Source organism: Myotis myotis, unplaced genomic scaffold (assembly GCF_014108235.1).
Source record: "Myotis myotis isolate mMyoMyo1 unplaced genomic scaffold, mMyoMyo1.p scaffold_m19_p_2, whole genome shotgun sequence".
Taxonomy (NCBI): domain Eukaryota; kingdom Metazoa; phylum Chordata; class Mammalia; order Chiroptera; family Vespertilionidae; genus Myotis; species Myotis myotis.
Window position 1 is genome coordinate 30,169,752 of NW_023416324.1, and position 18,518 is coordinate 30,188,269.

Sequence of the window (18,518 nt, forward strand, 5' to 3'; positions counted from 1 at the left end):
GACACTCCAGGGCAGACAGACGTAAGGCTTGGAGTTAGTGACAGCCAAGCACTTACTAATAATCTGTTCCTAGGCCTTGGGGGGCCTAGAGACCCAGAACAGCTGTGAAGGGTGGCACAGGTGCTGGTCACAAGCTAATCTCCATCCCCAGAACCTTCCTATTTAGAAAAGGTGAGGCCAGAGTGAACTGGAAGCTACAGAGCACTCTGGCTCAGCTGAGCAGGGTTGCACCAATGCCAAAAACTTTTGAGTTTCTGCCTGGAGGCCGGGGCTGGTTCGGGATGGGAAAAACAATGACCGTCTTTAGGCCATGGCAGAGAAACTGAATGCGATGCTCTTCCAGGGAGCTGCCAGCCTGGCCCGGCCCCTCCCTCCAGCCCCAGACTTGGAGGGCTGGCTCTGCCTCTCTGATAAGGGCCTCCACCCCCCAAGTGTCCTTACTCAGAACAGGGAAGAAATGCTGCTCCTAGAGTCCCCTGCACCAAAACCCCCTCCTCCCGGCTCCCCAAGCTTTTCTGCCCAGAAACCAAGAGAACCGAGAGCTCCTTATCAGCGAAAACATCACTGATTTTCTGCCCAGGACCCAGAGGCTCAGAGTGACTTGATGGCTTTCTCAAGGACACACAGCATCAGGTGGCATAGGCGAGCTTGCACCGCACTTCCTCCTCCTGACCACAGAGTGGGTCACCTCTTCTCCCCTCCCCTCTGGGCCGCAGGCTCAGCATCACACCTGAGGCTCAAGGCCCAGATGCCCGGCTGGCTGATGCAGGGATGATGTGTGAAGATGAGACAAAACGAAGAGATGGGCAGAGGACAGGTGAGAAATGAGGGGGGCTGAATCCTTAACCTCAAAGCTCTACTTCCACGGGAGCAGCCACTTTCCCATACTGTGAGTTAGGGGCTTCCCTTATCCAAATAGGCTTGAAAATCCACTATTAGGAACATTTATGTGGGGGGGGTGGGCGGGGGGGCAGGGGGCAAACATTATTTCTGTGTTCTTTCTAGATGCAAAAGCTCCAGGCAAGTCAGGTCAAGGGGTAGAAGACTGCTGGGAGCAGCAAACTGTCCCTCAGAAAAGAAGAAAGGCATTGTGGGAGAATCCCAGGAGGATCCTCTGGGATTAGCAAAGCTGTGGACAAGGGTTACACAAGACAAGAGCATTAGTCATTGGTTGAGTTTACGTAGGTCCTACAGCGGTTCTTAGTCACAGAGCTCTCTTTCCAGCTGGCGTCTTGCTCCCGAGAGGCGAGTTCAGTGTCAAACCCTTTCTAGAGGAACATGCTGGGGGAGGGGTCCCTGCCCTCACACCCCAGGATGGTGCCCACGATTACCTGAGCCGTAAGCACCTGTGGCCAGCGGCCTCCTCCTCTCTCCAGCTTCCCAGGAGGGATGGGGTGCAGGGATGGAAGAGTGAGGGGGGGTGGCGTGGAAACAGAGAAAGAAAGAGGACAATGGAATGAATGGAGGAGGTGATAGGAAAGGATGGTGGGGACAGATCCCCCACTCTCCCAGGTGACAAAAAAGGTGAGTCCAGCCTGACCCCTCCAGAGAGGCTCTCAGTCTGTATCTGTCAGGCTGCTCGACAACTGCCCAGGCCTCATGACAAGGCCTGGGAGTCCCCAGAACAGGCCCAGACAGCCATGTAGTGGCTGGACACAAGTCTGAGAGAGGATGAGACAGAGAATGGAAGAGGAGAAGAAGCAAGAGGAGGCGGTGGCCCCAGAGGGCCCCTACCTTTCCCCAGGGCAGAAGGAGGTGCTGCCCGGCCGGTGGCAGGTGGCAACGGGCGGGTAACGGGAGGGCGCTCCGTCGGGTACTGGCGCCCGCCGCACCTCCAGGGGCCGTAGGCCCCCATTGCGGGCCCGTTGCACGTGCTCAAACAAGAGGGCCAGCTCTCTGCAGGAGAGGGTGCCATCAGCGGCAGGCAGGGCCCTGGCACCACCCCCCCCACTCAGTGGGCACTGAGCTCCTGAGCTCACATCCAGCCGGGTCCTGCCCCTCTCCAGGGACTCAGCACACACGCCAGGCCGGAGCAGGCAGCGTACGGTGTGGGAGAGACTAGCCTCCCTCCCTCTCTTTCTATACTCAGTTCCTGGGAAGTCCTCAGGGATGCCAAGTATGGTTGTGCAGGCTGGGCACACTCCAGAGCACCCTCACGAGGGGCAAGTGGGCGCTCAAACGCAGCTCACTCTGCTCACCAAGCTGTGCACAGGGATCTGGAGCTGTGCCTACCCGGCGGCCAGCGGCAGCCCTGAAATCCTCAGCCTCCAGAGTTGACTCCGAATTTTAGGGGGGAAACTGAGGCTAAAGAGGGAGACGTGATCGGGTGGCTAGCCAGCTCCTTCCCCTGAAGCTCTGGGTTATTGGAGACCAGATCTGGGGCTCAGCTTCTTCATAATTCTCCAGGCATTTCCTGTTTCCATAACCCAAGGAAGACAGCTCCCCTTTCTGCCTTTCTGTTGTATAGATGAAGAAACTGCGGTCCAAGGAGCAGGAGACCTAGTCAACCCAGAATCTCCAAACCACGCTCTGTCCCTCTTACCAGAGGACCCAAGACCACCCCAACCCAAAATCCTCCCCCCTCCTCCACGCACATCATATTTCTAACAAACCAGCCCCTGCGCCATTCCCCAAGGCCGGCCTTGAGTCCTTAGGGCTCCTCCTGGAAAGGGCAGCTTCTCCTAAACTAACTACCCTCCTGGTCTCCACCAGCTGCCAGGTGGAGAGATGGGGAAACCAGTGTGATTCTGGGAGCTCCCCTTCCCAGCCCCTTTCCTCCTGCTCCTCCCCTGGGAACCCCCTGGCGCTGGGAGGGAGTAGGGCGGGAGGCGGGCAGGTGTAGGGATGAGTGGGATCATGCAACAGCTGCTCTTGGAGAACTAATGAGGCCAAAAAAAATAAAAAAAGGCGCCAGCAGAAACGCTGAGCACAGCAGCCTGGCCTGCCTGCCCGCGGGACCAAGCTGTGCTCCATGGTCTTCATTCCTACCTAAGGGCTTGGCCAGGCACCTGGCCACACAAACCTTGATGATGCAAACCTGCATGGAGCCACCCTGTGCAATCTTACCCCAACCTGGGTCAGTAGGCGAACTCACTTCTGGGCCCTAAAGCTGCTGCCTAGTACAGTAAAAGTAGGTACATATTCACACACAGATGTACTGTGTGGGCCCTTGCACCCAACTCCAGCATGCCCATTCAGGCCCATCCCATGCTTTCTCGATTCATTGCAATACGCCAAGCTGGCAAGGTTAACAGCGCCCCCAACTCAGACCGAGGGGAGATGAGCTGGCTGTGCCACTACCCTGGGTGGCATTGACTCTGGGGAAGCATGCAGACTGCCAGCACTCCAGGGCTCGGGGTTCATCCAGAGGGGCAGGCAGGGCTCTACCCCACGCCCTGTGCTCAGTGTCCACAGTCTTCCCAGGGCCAGAGAGAGGGAGAGAAGACCCTCCAGGCTCTGAGGTAGGCAGGATCTGCAGAGCCAGCCCCAGATGCTCCTTTGGGAGCCATCATCCCTTTCCCACCCTCCAGGGCTGAATCCCAGCCATTTGTCCTCACGGGGCATTACTGGCAGCCCCTATCCCGCCTTCCCCCTGCACCAGGGCCTACCTGAAGGATGGGAGGATACTGTCATAGTAGTACCAGGTGGCCGTCAGGTAAGCCCGGTTCCTGTCGGTGGAGTATAGGCGCCATGCAGCCTGGTGGTATGAGGGAAGGGAAACGGGAGACAAGGCATCAGTGCGGCCTCTCAGCCCCCCACCAGCCCTCTGCCCCTGAGACAACCCAGGCCTGGGACAACCCAGCTGAAGGGTACGCAGAACCATAAGCCAGTTTCAATTCCATAGCCACCAGCAGGGCCAGACAAAGAAATGGTGGCCTAGAGGGAAATGACTTTCCCAAGGTGACGAGCAGATCAGCCTCAAAGCCAGGGGCCTTGGAGTACAGCAGCTAAGAGCTGGGGTTCTGTCATCAGGTAGATGGGTTTCCAATCCTAGCTGTGCCCCTTACGGGCAAGTTAAGTAAAGCTGCAGAGCCTCAGTTACCTCATCTGTAAAATGGGTGTAATACTACTTACCTAACTGGATGTTGTGAGATTAAATAGGTGAGTGTATGTGATATGCCAAGTGTAGTACCTGGCATATAGTTGGCAGTTAATGCCAAGTTCCCCTGTTAAACCCTCCTGTTATCTCCCTTACTATACCACTGATAGCTATCTATTCAGTGTGTATTTGATTAATGTCTTTCCTCCTCCAGAGGTTCTCAACCTTCTGGCCCTTAAAATACAGTTCCTCATGTTGTGACCCAACCATAAAATTATTTCCGTTGCGACTTCATAACTGTAATGTTGCTACTGTTATGAATCGTAATGTAAATATCTGATATGCAGGATGGTCTTAGGCGACCCCTGTGAAAGGGTCGTTCGATCGCCAAAGGGGTCGCGACCCACAGGTTGAGAACCGCTGCTAGACTGTAAGCTGTGTTTTGATCACCACTGCATCCTCTGGCACATGGTGAGTATTCTGCAAATGTTCAAGGAATGAATGCTGACTGAGTGAATCATTATCACTAACAACAACCCCACCCCCTCTTTCCCAGCCGCCTGTCACTGCCCAAGGGCTGAGGAGGGGAAGACAGCATCACCTCCCTCAGCATTCATGGACTTGCAGGGTTTCCTCGCAGCAGGAGGAATGAGGGTCAGACAAGAGGAAAGTCTGTTTCCTTCCCTCCAGGTAAGGAGAAGAGCCAGGGAGGGACTGTGAGTGGGGCGATCAGCGAGGGCAGGGAGGCATGGAAGCTGTCAGACGGGGTGAAGTAGAACTGGCCCTGGGTGCCCCCCCTTTTTGGGTGCCTATTGTCCTTAAGGGACTGCCCACTGATGAACTCACTAGCCGGGCACCCTCCCAGGACAGGAATATTTTTACTTCCTGCTTGCCTAGGCCCCTGGCGTAGGCTGGGGAGCAGCTGCCAGACTGTCTCATTAATTATGGGCACCACAATACCAGCTGTCTCTCGGCATGGAAGTGCCAGCTGCCTGCCCCTACAATGCCCCTCCAAAGGCCAGCTCCCAGGGGACAGTGGCCATTGTGCCCCAGGGGACACTGAAAAGGAAAGGCTAGGCTGGTGGCTGGAGATAGCGGGGATGGGGAGCGGAATTCCACCCTGGGGAGGAGAGATAAGGAGGGGTTGAGTCAGACTTGGGGTGGGGGTCAGAGGATGGCATGCCGGACAGCACGCCGATGTGCCTGTGCCCACATTCCCTGACCTGTCTCCGCAGGGGTGTCCTTGCACACACACCTGACCAGGGAGAAGCCAAGGCTGAGTCACAGAGTCACCCAAATCTGAGCCCTGGTCTCAGCCCGTGCCCCATCGGAATGCCTCAGCACAGTGGGGAAACTGAGGCCACACACTGCTAGTTTTTACCCCACTCTTCTGGCTGCTGCTTCTATCTCCTTGGCAGGCTCAACTTGTCTGCCCAGCCACGAAATGTTGAGGCTCCAAAAAGCCCAGGTCTGGCCCATCTTCTCTGCTCCCTCTTTACCCACGAGGTGAGCTCATCCAGGCCCAGGGCTTTGTTACGTCTACATGCAACATGCAACAGCTGTCCGTTTCTGCCCCACCCATTTCTCTCCTCTCAGAGGCACATCTGGCATCCAGCTGCCTGCTCAACATCGCCACCCAGGGGCTCAGAAGACCCTCAGACTCCACATGCCCCAGGCAAACTCACATTCTTCCGGCTCCACATCTGGGCCCACTCTAGAGAGCAGGGCCATCAACCATCCAGTTGAGCAAACCTGGAGGTGTCGCCCCGCCTGGAAGTCATCCTGCCTTCTCCCTCACCCTCACTCCTGATGCCACTTATTTCACCTCCTCAATATGCAGAATCTGCCCATTTCTTTCCATTTCACATCACCCAGCAACCTGCCTCGCCCAGACTGTTGCCAGAGTCTCTCTTCCGGTCTCCCACACTTACCTGAGCCACTGTCCAATCCATTCACCACTTTTCAAAACACAAATCTGATCATGTCCCCCACTCTCCTCCTTCAGACCTGTCCACATTGCTCTTAGGAAAAAGTGACACTCCTCCCTGTGGCCCCCCGTCTGGGCCTGGCCCACCTACCCACTATCCACTCTTCCTTCAGCTTCCTGTTCTGGCCCTGCTAGCTTTCTTCAAGTTCGTCAAACACACCAGGACCTTTGCACACGCTGTTCTCTTACCCTGAGTCTCCCCACTTCACCTCTTCACCACTTAACACCTACCCATCATCCAGCTCTCAGTTCAAGTATCATTTTCCCAGGGTAGTCTTCCCTGAATCTCCCTTCAAGGTCCCCTGTTAAAAGCTCTTCAGAGAACCATTTCTTTCTTTCAATACATCGATCTCAGTTTGCAGTTACAACATTCATTCGTGTGAGTGCTTGTGGAATGAATTAATGAGTTAAGGTGTTTGGAGTGGAACAAGCGCACTGCTGGCTGCACAGCGGATGGGTGTCTCTACCAAGCACCTAGGGCAGTGGTTCTCAACATTCTGGCCCTTTAAATATAGTTCCTCATGTTGTGACCCAACCATAAAATTATTTTCGTTGCTACTTCATAACTGTAATGTTGCTACTGTTATGAATCGTAATGTAAATATCTGATATGCAGGATGGTCTTAGGTCTTAGGCAGGATGGTCTTAACCTGAGAAAGGGTTGTTCGACCGCCAGAGGGGTCGCGACCCACAGGTTGAGAACCGCTGACCTAGGGCCTCTCGGCCAGCTGTCTTCCACTTCAGGCCATGTCGCACTGGGACCGGAGTCGGCCAGTGGGGCAGCTCTGACTAATCCTAAACTGGGCACTTGGTACAGAGGGACATTTTCGACAATCTGAGTCAGCATCCCAGCTCTGTTCCTGACTTGGCATATGACCCAGAAAAGTCACATTTCCTCTCTGAGCTTCAAAGTGGAGTCACAGTTGTGAAGCTGGGACACAGAGTCAGCATACAGTGTTGCCACGCCAATTCAGTTCAGGGGCTTCCTAGGCATCCGGTACCTGAATGAGGTTGGCTGCTGGCATCCTCCGCTTCTCAAAGTGCTTCTGCCGATGCTGCTCCTGCACCTTCAGGGCGAAGCCAGAGCCGAGGATGCCCTGGGGGAATAGGCATGGTTGGGGGAATGTGGTCGGGCATAAAAGGCAGTCTCTGCCCATCTGAGATGCTCTCCATGTGGGACAGGCACTTAGCAGGCTCTGCCCCCAGGACCCCTTCCCCTGGCCGGGCAATCCTAGGCAGAGAGGGACTCACGGCAGGCAAGGCAAAGAAGGAGATGCCTAGTAAGGCGAAGCCGGCAGCCAGGACCCTGCCCAGCCACGTGTGCGGCGTCTTGTCACCATAGCCGATGGTTGTCAGGGTAATCTGGGAACACAAATAGGTTACCCACAGGGCTGGTCACAGTGGCCACCCACAGGAACTTGTTGGGGGCACACAGAGATGAAGGCCTGATCGTGAGGGAAGGGCCCCCCATGGTTGCCCACCGGGGGCTGGTCACAAGGACTTGTCATGGGGATTGGCTAGGGCAGTGGTCGGCAAACTCATTAGTCAACAGAGCCAAATATCAACAGTACAACCATTGAAATTTCTTTTGAGAGCCAAATTTTTTAAACTGAAACTATATAGGTAGGTACATTGTTATTAACTTAATTAGGGTACTCCTAAGCTGCCCTTTGCTAAAAAACGTCCTCAGTCTGATTGAGGTACGTTCGCTGAGGTCGACCCCTTCCAACTCTCCCATCCACACTCGTCTTGTATACTTGTTTCATCTGTCTCCTTTCCGAAAACCGACTTCTGCGAATGGACCACAAAGTTTCAATCGCACTGTAGGTGCGCGCACGTGGTATTTTGTGGAAGAGCCACACTCAAGGGGCCAAAGAGCTGCATGCGGCTCCCGAGCCGCAGTTTGACGACCACTGTGGTAGGGGCACAGACAAATCCCGCGCCCCCCCCCCCCAGCCCCATGCTGGGATACAGGCCACAGGGCTTGGCATCTGGGATTAGATGGGGGCACAAGCAGGTCCAGGGGGCAAATTGGGGAGCTAGCATACAGACTGGTCATAGGGGCCCCAGCCGTAGCAGAGAGAACAGGGACAGGCCTGCCCAACCCTGAATCGGAGGCTGAATCGGAGGCCACAAGGGTCAGAGATGGTCTTAAGGGGAAGGGAGACCCTCGCGTACCGTTCCCCACCAAAGCGAGTCAGCGTAGGAGGAGAAGTCGGAGTTGGCATCCTTCTCGGCCAGATAGACCAGGAAGGAGGCGAAGATGAGCACCAGGAACCCGATGTACCAGGCGGTGATCAGCTCCTGCGGGGGCAGCAACGGGTGAGACCACAGGTGGGACCGAGGCGGGAAGGCGTGAGGAAGTGGGGGACGCTGAGCCCACCTGGGAGAGGTGGGGGGGGAGGCCCCCAGAATGGCCCATGAGAGGTGTTGGGAAGGGGATTAAAAAGTACCCCACCCTTTGTAGTTCCCAGGCTCCTGTCTCTACTCCTCCCATCAGGGACACCCGGCCCCTCCTTCCCGCAATGGCCAGGCCTTAAAACCGCAGGGCACGCCCCGCCCCCGCCCTTGACCTTCCAGGTTCCACGCTCAGGCCTCCGCCCCCAGACCCATCTTGCCCCGCCCCCAAACCCCACTTTTAGGTTTCGATCTGGCCCCACATCTAGCCTCGCCCCCATCCCACCCTCAGACTCGTCCCAGCTCCCCACTTTGCTGTGCACGGAGACGCGGCAACCAGAAGCCTCTAAATGAGACCCTCAAGCCCTTCCCCTCAGCCCCGCCTCCCAGCCGGGTCCAGCCTCCTCGACGCATCCCTGGCCCAGCCACGTCCCCACCTTGTCCCGCCCATTGGCGGTGGGGCCGGACCTCCAGGTCCCCACCCCGCCACGCCCGGCTCCCGGGCTCCGCCCGACCGGCCGCGCCCCCGCCGCTCCGCGCCGCGCCCCGCGCCCTCACCTTGCTGTGCGCCATGACCACGGAGCCCAGCAGCTTCCAGGTGCCGCCGCGGCGGTCCATGCGCACCATGCGCAGGATCTGCAGGAAGCGCATGCTGCGAAGCGCAGACGTGGCGAAGATGTTGCCCTGCGTGCCCGCGGCGATGACGGCCACCGAGGCCACGAACACGATGAAGTCTGCAGGGGCAGGGATGGTGGGGTCACGGCCGCCGCCAACAACCCAGCCCACCCCGCGTCAGAACCCCGAGGTTGGTGATTCCTGAGATAGTGGGGCCATGGGGAGGGGGGGATAAAGGGGGTGGGGGGAGAGGGCCCCTTGAGTCTGTGACAGCAGCCAGGGTCCGGGTCAGATATGGGGTCAGGGTGTCAACCCTGGGACTTGGGGGTCACGGGTCAGGTAAAGGGTAGAGGGGGTCAGGCTTTATTACCTATGACACAGAAGGGTTTTCTGGCAAAGCGGAAGCGGCCCTGCCATCCTCGGTAGCGGCAGCAGCATCCGGCGGACCAGACACGGATGATGTACTCCAGGCCAAACACCACGATCATCACAAATTCCTGTGGGGCCAGGGCCTGAGCTCTCCCCAGTCTCCAGCCCTGACGCAGCCTGGAGTCCCTGGGGTAGGGTACTAGGGTCTCCTCAGCCCACTTCTCCTGGAGGTGCTTACACCTGGGTGAACCGAGGGGGATTCTCGAAGGCAGGTGGCCCCTTCCAAAGAGACTGAAAATCCAAGTCTGTCCTGTCTGTCCCCGTGAGCTGTCGGGGTTTCTCTCTTCACCCCACCCTCCCAGTCCTAGTCACCCCGGACTCTAAAGCAGACTAAGTGGCATAAAGGGTGGCTGTCTGTCAGCTGTCCCCTCCGAGAAGTTTCTGTTTGGGGGTGGCGTTAGCAGTTTGGGTCCTGAGAAGGAGTGGGACCTACTCACCTCCTCTCGGCCCATCATAAGCCCTGGCACAGAGGCAGGAGGTCCCCAACACCTGCTATAAAGCAGGAGATGAAACCCAGAGATGGGCAGCCACCAGCTCAGGGAACACAGCACAGAAGGCCACGCTCTGAGCCATGGTATAAAAAGGCCTCCTTCAGACAGGGACTCCAGCACTCACCAAGATGAGGAGACACTCATTGGCAAGTTCCTGGTGCTCCTGGATAGTGGACAGCACGGACAACACCAGGCAGGTGAACACCAGCAAAAATCTGCAATAGTGGCATGAAGGAAGGGTTAGACTGCTGGGTGGGCAGGAGGGCCAAGAAGCCTCACTCAGCAGGGGGCTGTGGAGTCAGAGGAGGAGGGAAGCATTGTTTTAGAAGAGGTATCTTCAGAGCAGATAGAAGGTTCGGAATCAGAGTTCCCTGGAATCGTGGCTTGTGCTGAACACCAAAGGGAGCAGCCCCCAGGCTCCAGGCTACTGAGTCACAGGCCCCTTGATGTAGCTTCGAGAGGCAGGTTGATCTGGACTGGCCCAGGGTCCCACAGTCAGGAACACCTCCAGGCTCAGCCATTCACAACCTCAGCCCCTGGCTCTGAGGTTGTCTTGAGAGAAGTGCTCCAGAGATTGAGGGAGGGGAAAGGGCAGGTCAGCAGCTGAAGGAGGGAAGGGACCCCCATTCCCTATGACACCTGACGTGGCAGAAGCATGGCTTCATCTGCAGAATGGAGTCAATTGTCTTACCTTTGTGGGCACTTAAGAAATTAAATAATCTGATAGCTATGGAAGGAAAGGGAACTAGGGAGAACAGGTAGAGAGAGAAGAATACAGAGTACAGAAGGGGAGAGGGTGTGAAGAAGGGAATCAGGCATCAAGGAGCCATGAGGTGGAGGCCTGGAACTCCCCTGAAGGAAGCAGGAAGCGACTGAGTGGCGCAGAACCAGATGTTTAGACAAGGAAGGAACTTTAGAACCCACCTCTCCCACCACTCCCTCAGCCCCAATTTCACACATAAGGGGATGGAGGCCCAGGGAACAAATGGCATCGCCAAAGGTCGCTCAGTGTGTCCAGGGTGAGGTCAGAACCAGGTTCTTAACGTTTTGGTGGATGGGCAGAAGGTAAAGGACATGAGGACAGAAGCTGGTGGCCCCCGGAGGATGTGAGTGCGTGACAGAGGCAGGATGAGGGGAAGATGCAGCAACAGGGAATGCTGGACTCCTGGAAGCTCTCCTTTTTGGGATGGGGCGGGGGGGGGGGGTAGTGAGGGAGTGAGGAGTGGTTACAGGACATGTGCCCTGGAAGAGACACCTGAGGGAATGGACTTCTCTGGAAACACATCCCTTGTGGATTGACCCTCACAGCCTCCCCCAAATGTTCCCAGAGTCTCCCCACCTGGGTCTGCTGATGCTGCATTCTGCCTAAAATACCTCACCATGGTAGCCTGCTGAGACTGCTCCCTTCCCCCACACAACTCTCCCTGCTCAAGGAGCCCTCTGGATGCCCCCTCCCAATGCTGGTCTCCCTGTATGTGGCCTGAATCACTTTCAACATAGCTTTGAGTTCATGTTTCATGGTGACAGGGGCATGGGCTGGGAATCAGAGAGACCTGGGTTCGAATTCCAGTCCTGCCATGTGTGTGGCCCTGGGAAAGTCACCCACCTTCCCAAGACAGTCTCCTCATCTGCAAAGCAGGGACTGACAGGACAACATGGAAAGGGTATGGCTACACCCTGACCCACTTACACCTCCTTGGACAGGGGCTCCCGGCCTGCTGGGAGGCCAGGTATAGGGCTGCGTCCCAGCACATGCCCCTGGGTGGAGGAGGTAGGTGGCAGATGTCAATAAAGAGTTTTGAATGAATGAGGGAGGAGGAGGCCTCCTTGGCCAGTTCCAGACAAGAGCTAAGTCAGCGGAGACATAAGGCACTGTGCTCTCCCGCACCAGCTCCTCCTGTTCAATAATTAACCACAGAAAACGCAGTGGCCACATCCACTGGGAAGAAAGACTGTCTCTGACACAGGGCTCAAGGGCGGAGGGTCCTCCCTGAGGTCTTCTCATCCAGCCCCCTCCTCTGGGAAGAGCTGCAGCCAAATCTTGATGGGCCTGTACCCCAATGCTGGACAGTAATCCTTCAGTCCCATTGCTCAGCAACACTAGGGGCTGCCTACTGAGTGTTTCAAAAGATTTTTTTTCTCAACATTTTTCTTTCGATGCCATAGATACGCATCTATAAATGTCCACTTCATAATAGGTTAATTTTAAAAAGTAGCTTATAGAACCTTAAGGGCAGTGTGATCAAAATTTTTAACACGCAGATGTCTTTTATATACTGTACTAGAGGCCCAGTGCATGAATTCGTGCACAGATGGGGTCCCGCTGGCCCACCCTGATTGGGGCCGATTGGGGCCAGGCTGGCATGGGGCAGTGGGGGGGCCGTGGGAGGTCAGCCAGCCAGCATTGGGGTGGGGGGGGGGCAATCAGAGGTAGAGCTGGCCATGGGGAGAGGTTGCTGCAGGCAGTTGGCTGACCGGCCCTGTCCCCGATTGGGGGGCGGGGGCTCAATCACAGCCGCAGTGCATGTCAAAGCAACCAGTTGTTCTGGTCGTTCTGGTCATTCCGTCATTCGGTCGCTTGGCTTTTATATACGGAGATACCAAGAGTCAGCGGGAGTTACCTCTGGGTGGAAAAGTTAAAAGTGACTTGGTTTTTGTTTTGGTTTTTGCTTCTCTGCACTTCCTAATATTTTTTAGAATAAACATGGGTATTCTCTTGCCTCTATAACTTGTCTCCTGTGCCCATTTCTTCTACAACTCACTTCTACCTCTATGACTTTCTAAATAAACTTTCTCTTATGGTTTGAGTCTTGGCTCTGAATTATTTCTTAGCCGGAACTCAAGTACTGAGGTCCAGTCTAACTCCATCAGTTTAACACCTGGTGCCATTTCACCACCAACACATGCACATGGGGAATTCATATAAGCATGAAAATTCCAAACACATAAAACAAAATGAGGTATAACTGTCATTCAGTGCTAAGGGCGAGGGGGAGGGGGAGAAGTGATCCACAGGAAGACGAAAAGAGTTACTGTTTAATACATTGAGCCATCTTGAAACAATAGGTCACAAAAAGGACTTTGACCAAAGGGTCTTGCTGGGTTCTTCCCTGTCAATTACACCTAATATTTTAGATATTAAAATACAGTCGTTCATCTATGATGATGGCTCCCCTCCTGGAGCAAGTCTGTTGTCTAAATTCCTTTCAGGCAATAAGGTCAAAAGGTTCTTCCTGAGCCTTCTGGACTTTTAATGTTTTTAGTTCGAATGAACCTGCATGCTAGTGTAGCACATCTTGGGGTGACTCATCTGTACCCCTACACTTATAATGTAAACAACTTTATCAAGTTTTGAATTAATGTCAATTCAAAAACTGACACAGTGTTCTAGCCGTTAAATATTAAAATTGTGGACCCAGAGAAGAAACATTCATTTGATGTGAACCCTGAGAAGGAATTTATCTGCTGAGATGACTTCCCATGGTCAACGGAGGGCCAAAATTTTATAAATAAGAGCCTAGCAGGGATTTGCTGACAGGGGCTCCTCACATACAAGAAAGAAAGAAAGAAAGAAAGAGAGAGGAGAGAGAGAGAGAGAGAGAGAGAGAGAGAGAGAGAGAGAGAGAGAGAGAGAGAGAGAGAAAGGAAGGAAGGAAGGAAGGAAGGAAGGAAGGAAGGAAGGAAGGAAGGAAGGAAGGAAGGAAGGAAGGAAGGGAGAGAGAGAGGAAGGAAGGAAGGAAGAGAGAGAAAGAGGAAGGAAGGAAGGAAGGAAGGAAGGAAGGAAGGAAGGAAGGAAGGAAGGAAGAAGGGTAATCACAATCTAATATAAAATTTAAAACACATTTCCTTAAAAATACAAATGCGGGAAAACCCACTGTGAATCCTGCCCCCAGCCCCTTACACAATAGCCTTTGCCATCAAACAGGTGTGAGGGGGTGGCAGTCTCTCCCCAGAGTCCAGCTCACATATCCAACTGCCTATTCAACGTCTCTCTGTGGATGTCTAATGGCCTCTCAAACCAAATGTGCCCAAAAACACGCTCTCAATTTGCCCTCAAATCTTGCTCCTCTCCAGTCTCCCCATTTCAATAAAGGCACCACCCAGGGGCTTGGGCTGCAGATCTGAGTTAAGCCTTGATTCTCCTTTTTCTCACCCTCCACATCCTGTCCTTTAGAAATTTCTGTGGGCTCTACCTTCAGAATATATTCCTGTAGAGGCCACGGCTCACCACCAGCCACCACCTCCTGGCCCCTGACTGGTCTCCCTGCCTCCACGCTGGCCCTATTGTCACCACTCTCTCCCAAGCAGCCAGAGTGATCTTCCTGGGATACAAAGCCAGAAGCCATCATTCTCCTCAAAACTCTCCACTGACCTCCCATGGCACTTCAAGGGCGAAGTCCAGCCCCTCAGCATGTCCAGCAAGGCCCTCTGAGATCCGGCCTGCACCTCCACCTCTTCAGTTTGATCTCCTTTCAGCCCTAGATCACTGGGCTCCAGCATTCTGCCGTCCTTGCCCTTCCGGGAACACACCGAACGTATTTCCACCTCCAGGCTTTGCACTTACTTAGCTGTTTTCTCTGCTATTTATTGCTCCCTTACTCATCCAGCTCTCTGTTCAAACATCACTTCCTTGGAGTCCCCAATCACCCCCTCTCCAAAATAGCAATCCATCTGTACTCTCTCTCCCTTTGCCCTGCTTTATTTATTTTTCATAGCAGTGTTGAAAGACGGAGTAAACGAATAGCAGAATTGCACATTAAACAAACACCAAGACACCACGTCACCAAAGCCCACAGTTTGTACCCACTGAAGAGGTACCCAAAGCTTTTAGTACATCCATCTTTGACCCGTCAGTCTCCCCAGCATCTTCATGAGAAGGGAAGAGAAGGCAGGCCTCTGATCCTGACCAGTTCCACTTGATAGATGCTGTTTCAAAAGCCCCTGCTGGCTGGTTTGGCTCAGTGGATAGAGCCTGTGGACTGAAGGGTCCTGGGTTCGATTCCAGTCAGGGGCACATGCCTGGGTTGCGGGCTCAGTCCCCAGTAGGGGCATGCAGAAGGCAGCTGATCAATGATTCTCTCTTATCATTGATGTCCCTATCTCTCTCTCCCTCTCTCTTCCTCTCTGAAATAAATGAAAATATTAAAAATAAATAAAATAAAAATCCTATGTAATAAAAGCCTAATATGCAAATTGTCCCCTCAACTGGCAGTTCGACCAGGAGTTCAACCAGGGGCGGGGCCAGCAGCAGCAAGTGGTGGGGGAAGGGAGGTGCCCCCTGCCAGCAGCTAATAGGGACCCTACCCATGCATGAATTTCATGCACTGGGCCTCTAGTAAATAAATAAATAAAAAGCCCCTGAACTTCACCTCCCTCTGCCTTTATGCACTGGGTAGGATTTTCCTCAACCTAGATGCTCAGTACAGCTAAGCAGATGCATTTGGCCTGAGAGAGAACATCCTGTGTTCCAGGCACCTGCGTAACTGTTCCTATATTCCAGAAGCAGAAATGGGGCCCAGGAAGGGACACTCTTGCTCAAGATCACACAGTGAATTAGTGACCAAGCTGGGGCTAGAAGCCCAGCTCAGGTTGACCTCCAAACTGCCTTGGCCTTCTTGGGGGGGCGGTGCTCACACAGACACCCACTCTTTGGACAGCAGAAGAGAGATCAATGTCTGGAGCTTAGGGAGGGAGAGAAGAGGGAAGGAGTCCTGAGCTGGGGTGCGACTGTGTCTGCCAGAACCAGAGTGTGACTTCATTCATGCAACAAATAAGGTCTGTAAGGATTGTCTCTGGCCCCGCTTGGGGCCTCAGCTTCTCCATCTATCCAAGTGTAGATGGCACACAGGAGCTGGCTGGCGTGGGCCTCTATAACCGCCCCAGCAGAGAGGCCAGACTGGCAGCCACTTTCTGGAGCCTCTTTGCTCATCATGTCTGGCAACGTGGAGCCCTTGCCAAGCCTAGGAGGCAGAGCTGGGACAGGTGGGCACTGCCGGGCTGGCTCTCCCTGGCTGGGGCTTATAGTGCGACTAATCGCAGCCCCTCCTCCCTACCCCCAAATCTCCCATTCTGTGACTATCCCAGTCATTCAGGATGGCAGCAAGGAACAGGCGAATGGTTTGCTTAGAACTGTTGTTCTCAAACTGTAGCAGGCGTCAGAATCACCTGGAGGGCTTGTTAAAAGGCTGATGTGTGGGCCCCACTCCTAGAGTGCCTGCTTCAGTAAGTGTGAAGTGGGGCCTGAGAATCTGCTTTGCTACAAAGTTCCCTGGTGATGCTAATGTTGCTCCTCTGGGAACCACACTTTGAAAATCACTGACTTGGCTAATGGGAGTGGTTATGGCTGACCAGTTATTAGCTACCTCAAGGCTTTTTAAACAACTGTATTCATTGCCTTATCCGCCCCTCTTCCCCCAACACGCCCAGCCTAGCTCAAATCATTGCCCAGAAGCAGCCGCAGAGCAGGGGAGCGAGGAAAGCCGTTCTGGGGAGGCGGGTATCATGCCAACATTGGCTTTTCCCCTGATTCCTCTGTGAGCCTGTAACTGCTCCTGCTGGCCCAGGGTTCCTGTTGGCCAGGCGCTGTGCCAGGCCTTCTGCATGCATATTCTTCATCACTCCTCGCGACTCCATGAGAGCGGTCCTGTAACCGCCCAAGGCGGACCCACGAGGACCTGAGGGCTCAGAATGGTGTGCTATGATGGTTGCACAACTCTATGAATATACTAAAGCCATTGAATCATACACTTTAAAAGGGGGGTTATGGAAGGTTATTTCAAAGGAAAAAAGCAGGAAGAAAGTTATATTCGGTTGTCCAAAGTCATCAGGCTGGGACCTGAACCGCAGTCCACCAGGACCACCAGCCATACTATCTCTCTGGGCCTCAGTTCCCTGTCTGCAACATGCGATGGGGTCGTCAGCCTTACGACTCTCTAGCAATGGGGTAGAGGGAGAAGGTCAATCCTGAGCTCAGGTCCAGATTCTCTGAGACGTTCCCTGAAGAAACAGATGCCTGGAGGCTAGACACTTGGGGATATGGTGTGTGTGTGGGGGGGGGGGGTGTTTACACAGCAGAAAAGAGGTTATCGCCTAGCCCAGTGGTCGGCAAACTCATCAGTCAACAGAGCCAAATATCAACAGTACAACAATTGAAATTTCTTTTGAGAGCCAAATTTTTTAAACTTAAACTATATAGGTAGGTACATTGTTATTAACTTACTTAGGGTACTCCTAAGGTTTAGGAAGAGCCACACCCAAGGGGCTAAAGAGCCACATGTGGCTCGCGAGCCGCAGTTTGCCAACCACAGGCATCTCAGAGCCACAGTTACTTAAGAAACTTTAATTACTATCTATGCGCAGCCAGGTTTATTGTGAAGCTAGAAATGAATAATCCAGGCCCCTCAAAAATTAACCAAGTCTCACACAGCAGTGACATGATGGACAAGGTGATGACAGTGTGCCCAGGAAGTGGGGGAACCCAAGGCAGCTTTAGCAGAGACAAAGTGGGGGGATCAGGGAAGACTTGTTGGAGGAGGTGACGAGTTCAGGAGTGAGGGTGCCCCAAGCGGAGAAAGCAGTGCAAGCCCAGGGCAGCCAGCAGCCAGCAGTTCTGGATGGTGATGGCCCCAAATAAAGGGTCTCTGGGGAAATCAGACAGGGCCAGACCCAGGGGCCTTGAGTGGTCCCCTTAGGCATTATGAACATTATCCGGAAGGCAATGGGGAGCCACTGAAGAGTTTTAAGAGAGAGAATGACAAGGCCTGACTTGTGTTTCAGGACCACCGCTCAGGGGCAGTACGGAGTGTGGATTAGAGGAAAGGCAAGTGGAAGGCTCTACAATAATTCAGATTATCCAGAGATGATGGTGGGAGCACTAACGAGAAGTGGATGGTCTGGAGAAAGTTTGAGGAAGTAGGACTTTTTGGTGATTACTTGGGAGAAGGACTCATATTTGAGTGGGCACCAGGATGGCGAGGACACCATGTGCGAACTATGATGGGAGACCCCCGTAGAGGAGGGGCGTGGGGGCGGCGAGTTCCACTGTGGACGTGCTGAGATGGAGAGGACCGTGGGACACCGGGCAAACACTCAGGAGGTGTGAAGAGAGAGACCTGAGCCGGAAATGCAGACTTGGAGGACATCAGGGTAGAGGTGATAACTGAGGCCATGGGAGCAGCTGAGACAGTCCAGAGAGCATGTGGCGAATTTAGAGGAGGACCCTGTGGAACTCCAGATGGGAGGAGAGACCCTCCACCCAGACTGGGAAGGCACAGCCAACAAGATGGGAGGGAAGCAGAAGAGAGAGGAGCCAGGCCAAGAGAAGAAAGGGTTTCACGGAGGAGGGAATGGACAACAGTGTCAAATGCTGCCGAGAGGTCAAGCGAGATAAGCCTGAAAAATGTTCCCTGAAGCTGGTCGCTGGGTACCTGGGCAAGGGCAGCCTCGGAGGAGGAAAGGCCCAGAGCAGGCCCAGCCGGGTGGGAAAGGGAGAGGGCAGTGAGGACGTGGAGACAGAGAGTGTAGGTATAACTATTTTAAGAAGTTTGACGCAGAGAGTAGT

General features: G+C 54.2%; 1 protein-coding gene across 1 annotated transcript in view; it reads right to left on the reverse strand.

The window, feature by feature from the left end:
* The window catches only part of KCNQ4 (potassium voltage-gated channel subfamily Q member 4), a 57,840-nt gene that overhangs the window by 14,787 nt on the left and 24,535 nt on the right, over window positions 1-18,518 (reverse strand). Inside the window, exons 2-9 of the mRNA XM_036352207.1 lie at window positions 10,083-10,173; window positions 9,409-9,535; window positions 8,982-9,157; window positions 8,205-8,330; window positions 7,278-7,388; window positions 7,028-7,123; window positions 3,609-3,697; window positions 1,735-1,896 (exon numbers count right to left, since the gene is read on the reverse strand). Of these exons, the coding sequence (XP_036208100.1) occupies window positions 1,735-1,896; window positions 3,609-3,697; window positions 7,028-7,123; window positions 7,278-7,388; window positions 8,205-8,330; window positions 8,982-9,157; window positions 9,409-9,535; window positions 10,083-10,173 (978 nt within the window). The remainder of the gene's footprint in view (window positions 1-1,734; window positions 1,897-3,608; window positions 3,698-7,027; window positions 7,124-7,277; window positions 7,389-8,204; window positions 8,331-8,981; window positions 9,158-9,408; window positions 9,536-10,082; window positions 10,174-18,518) is intronic.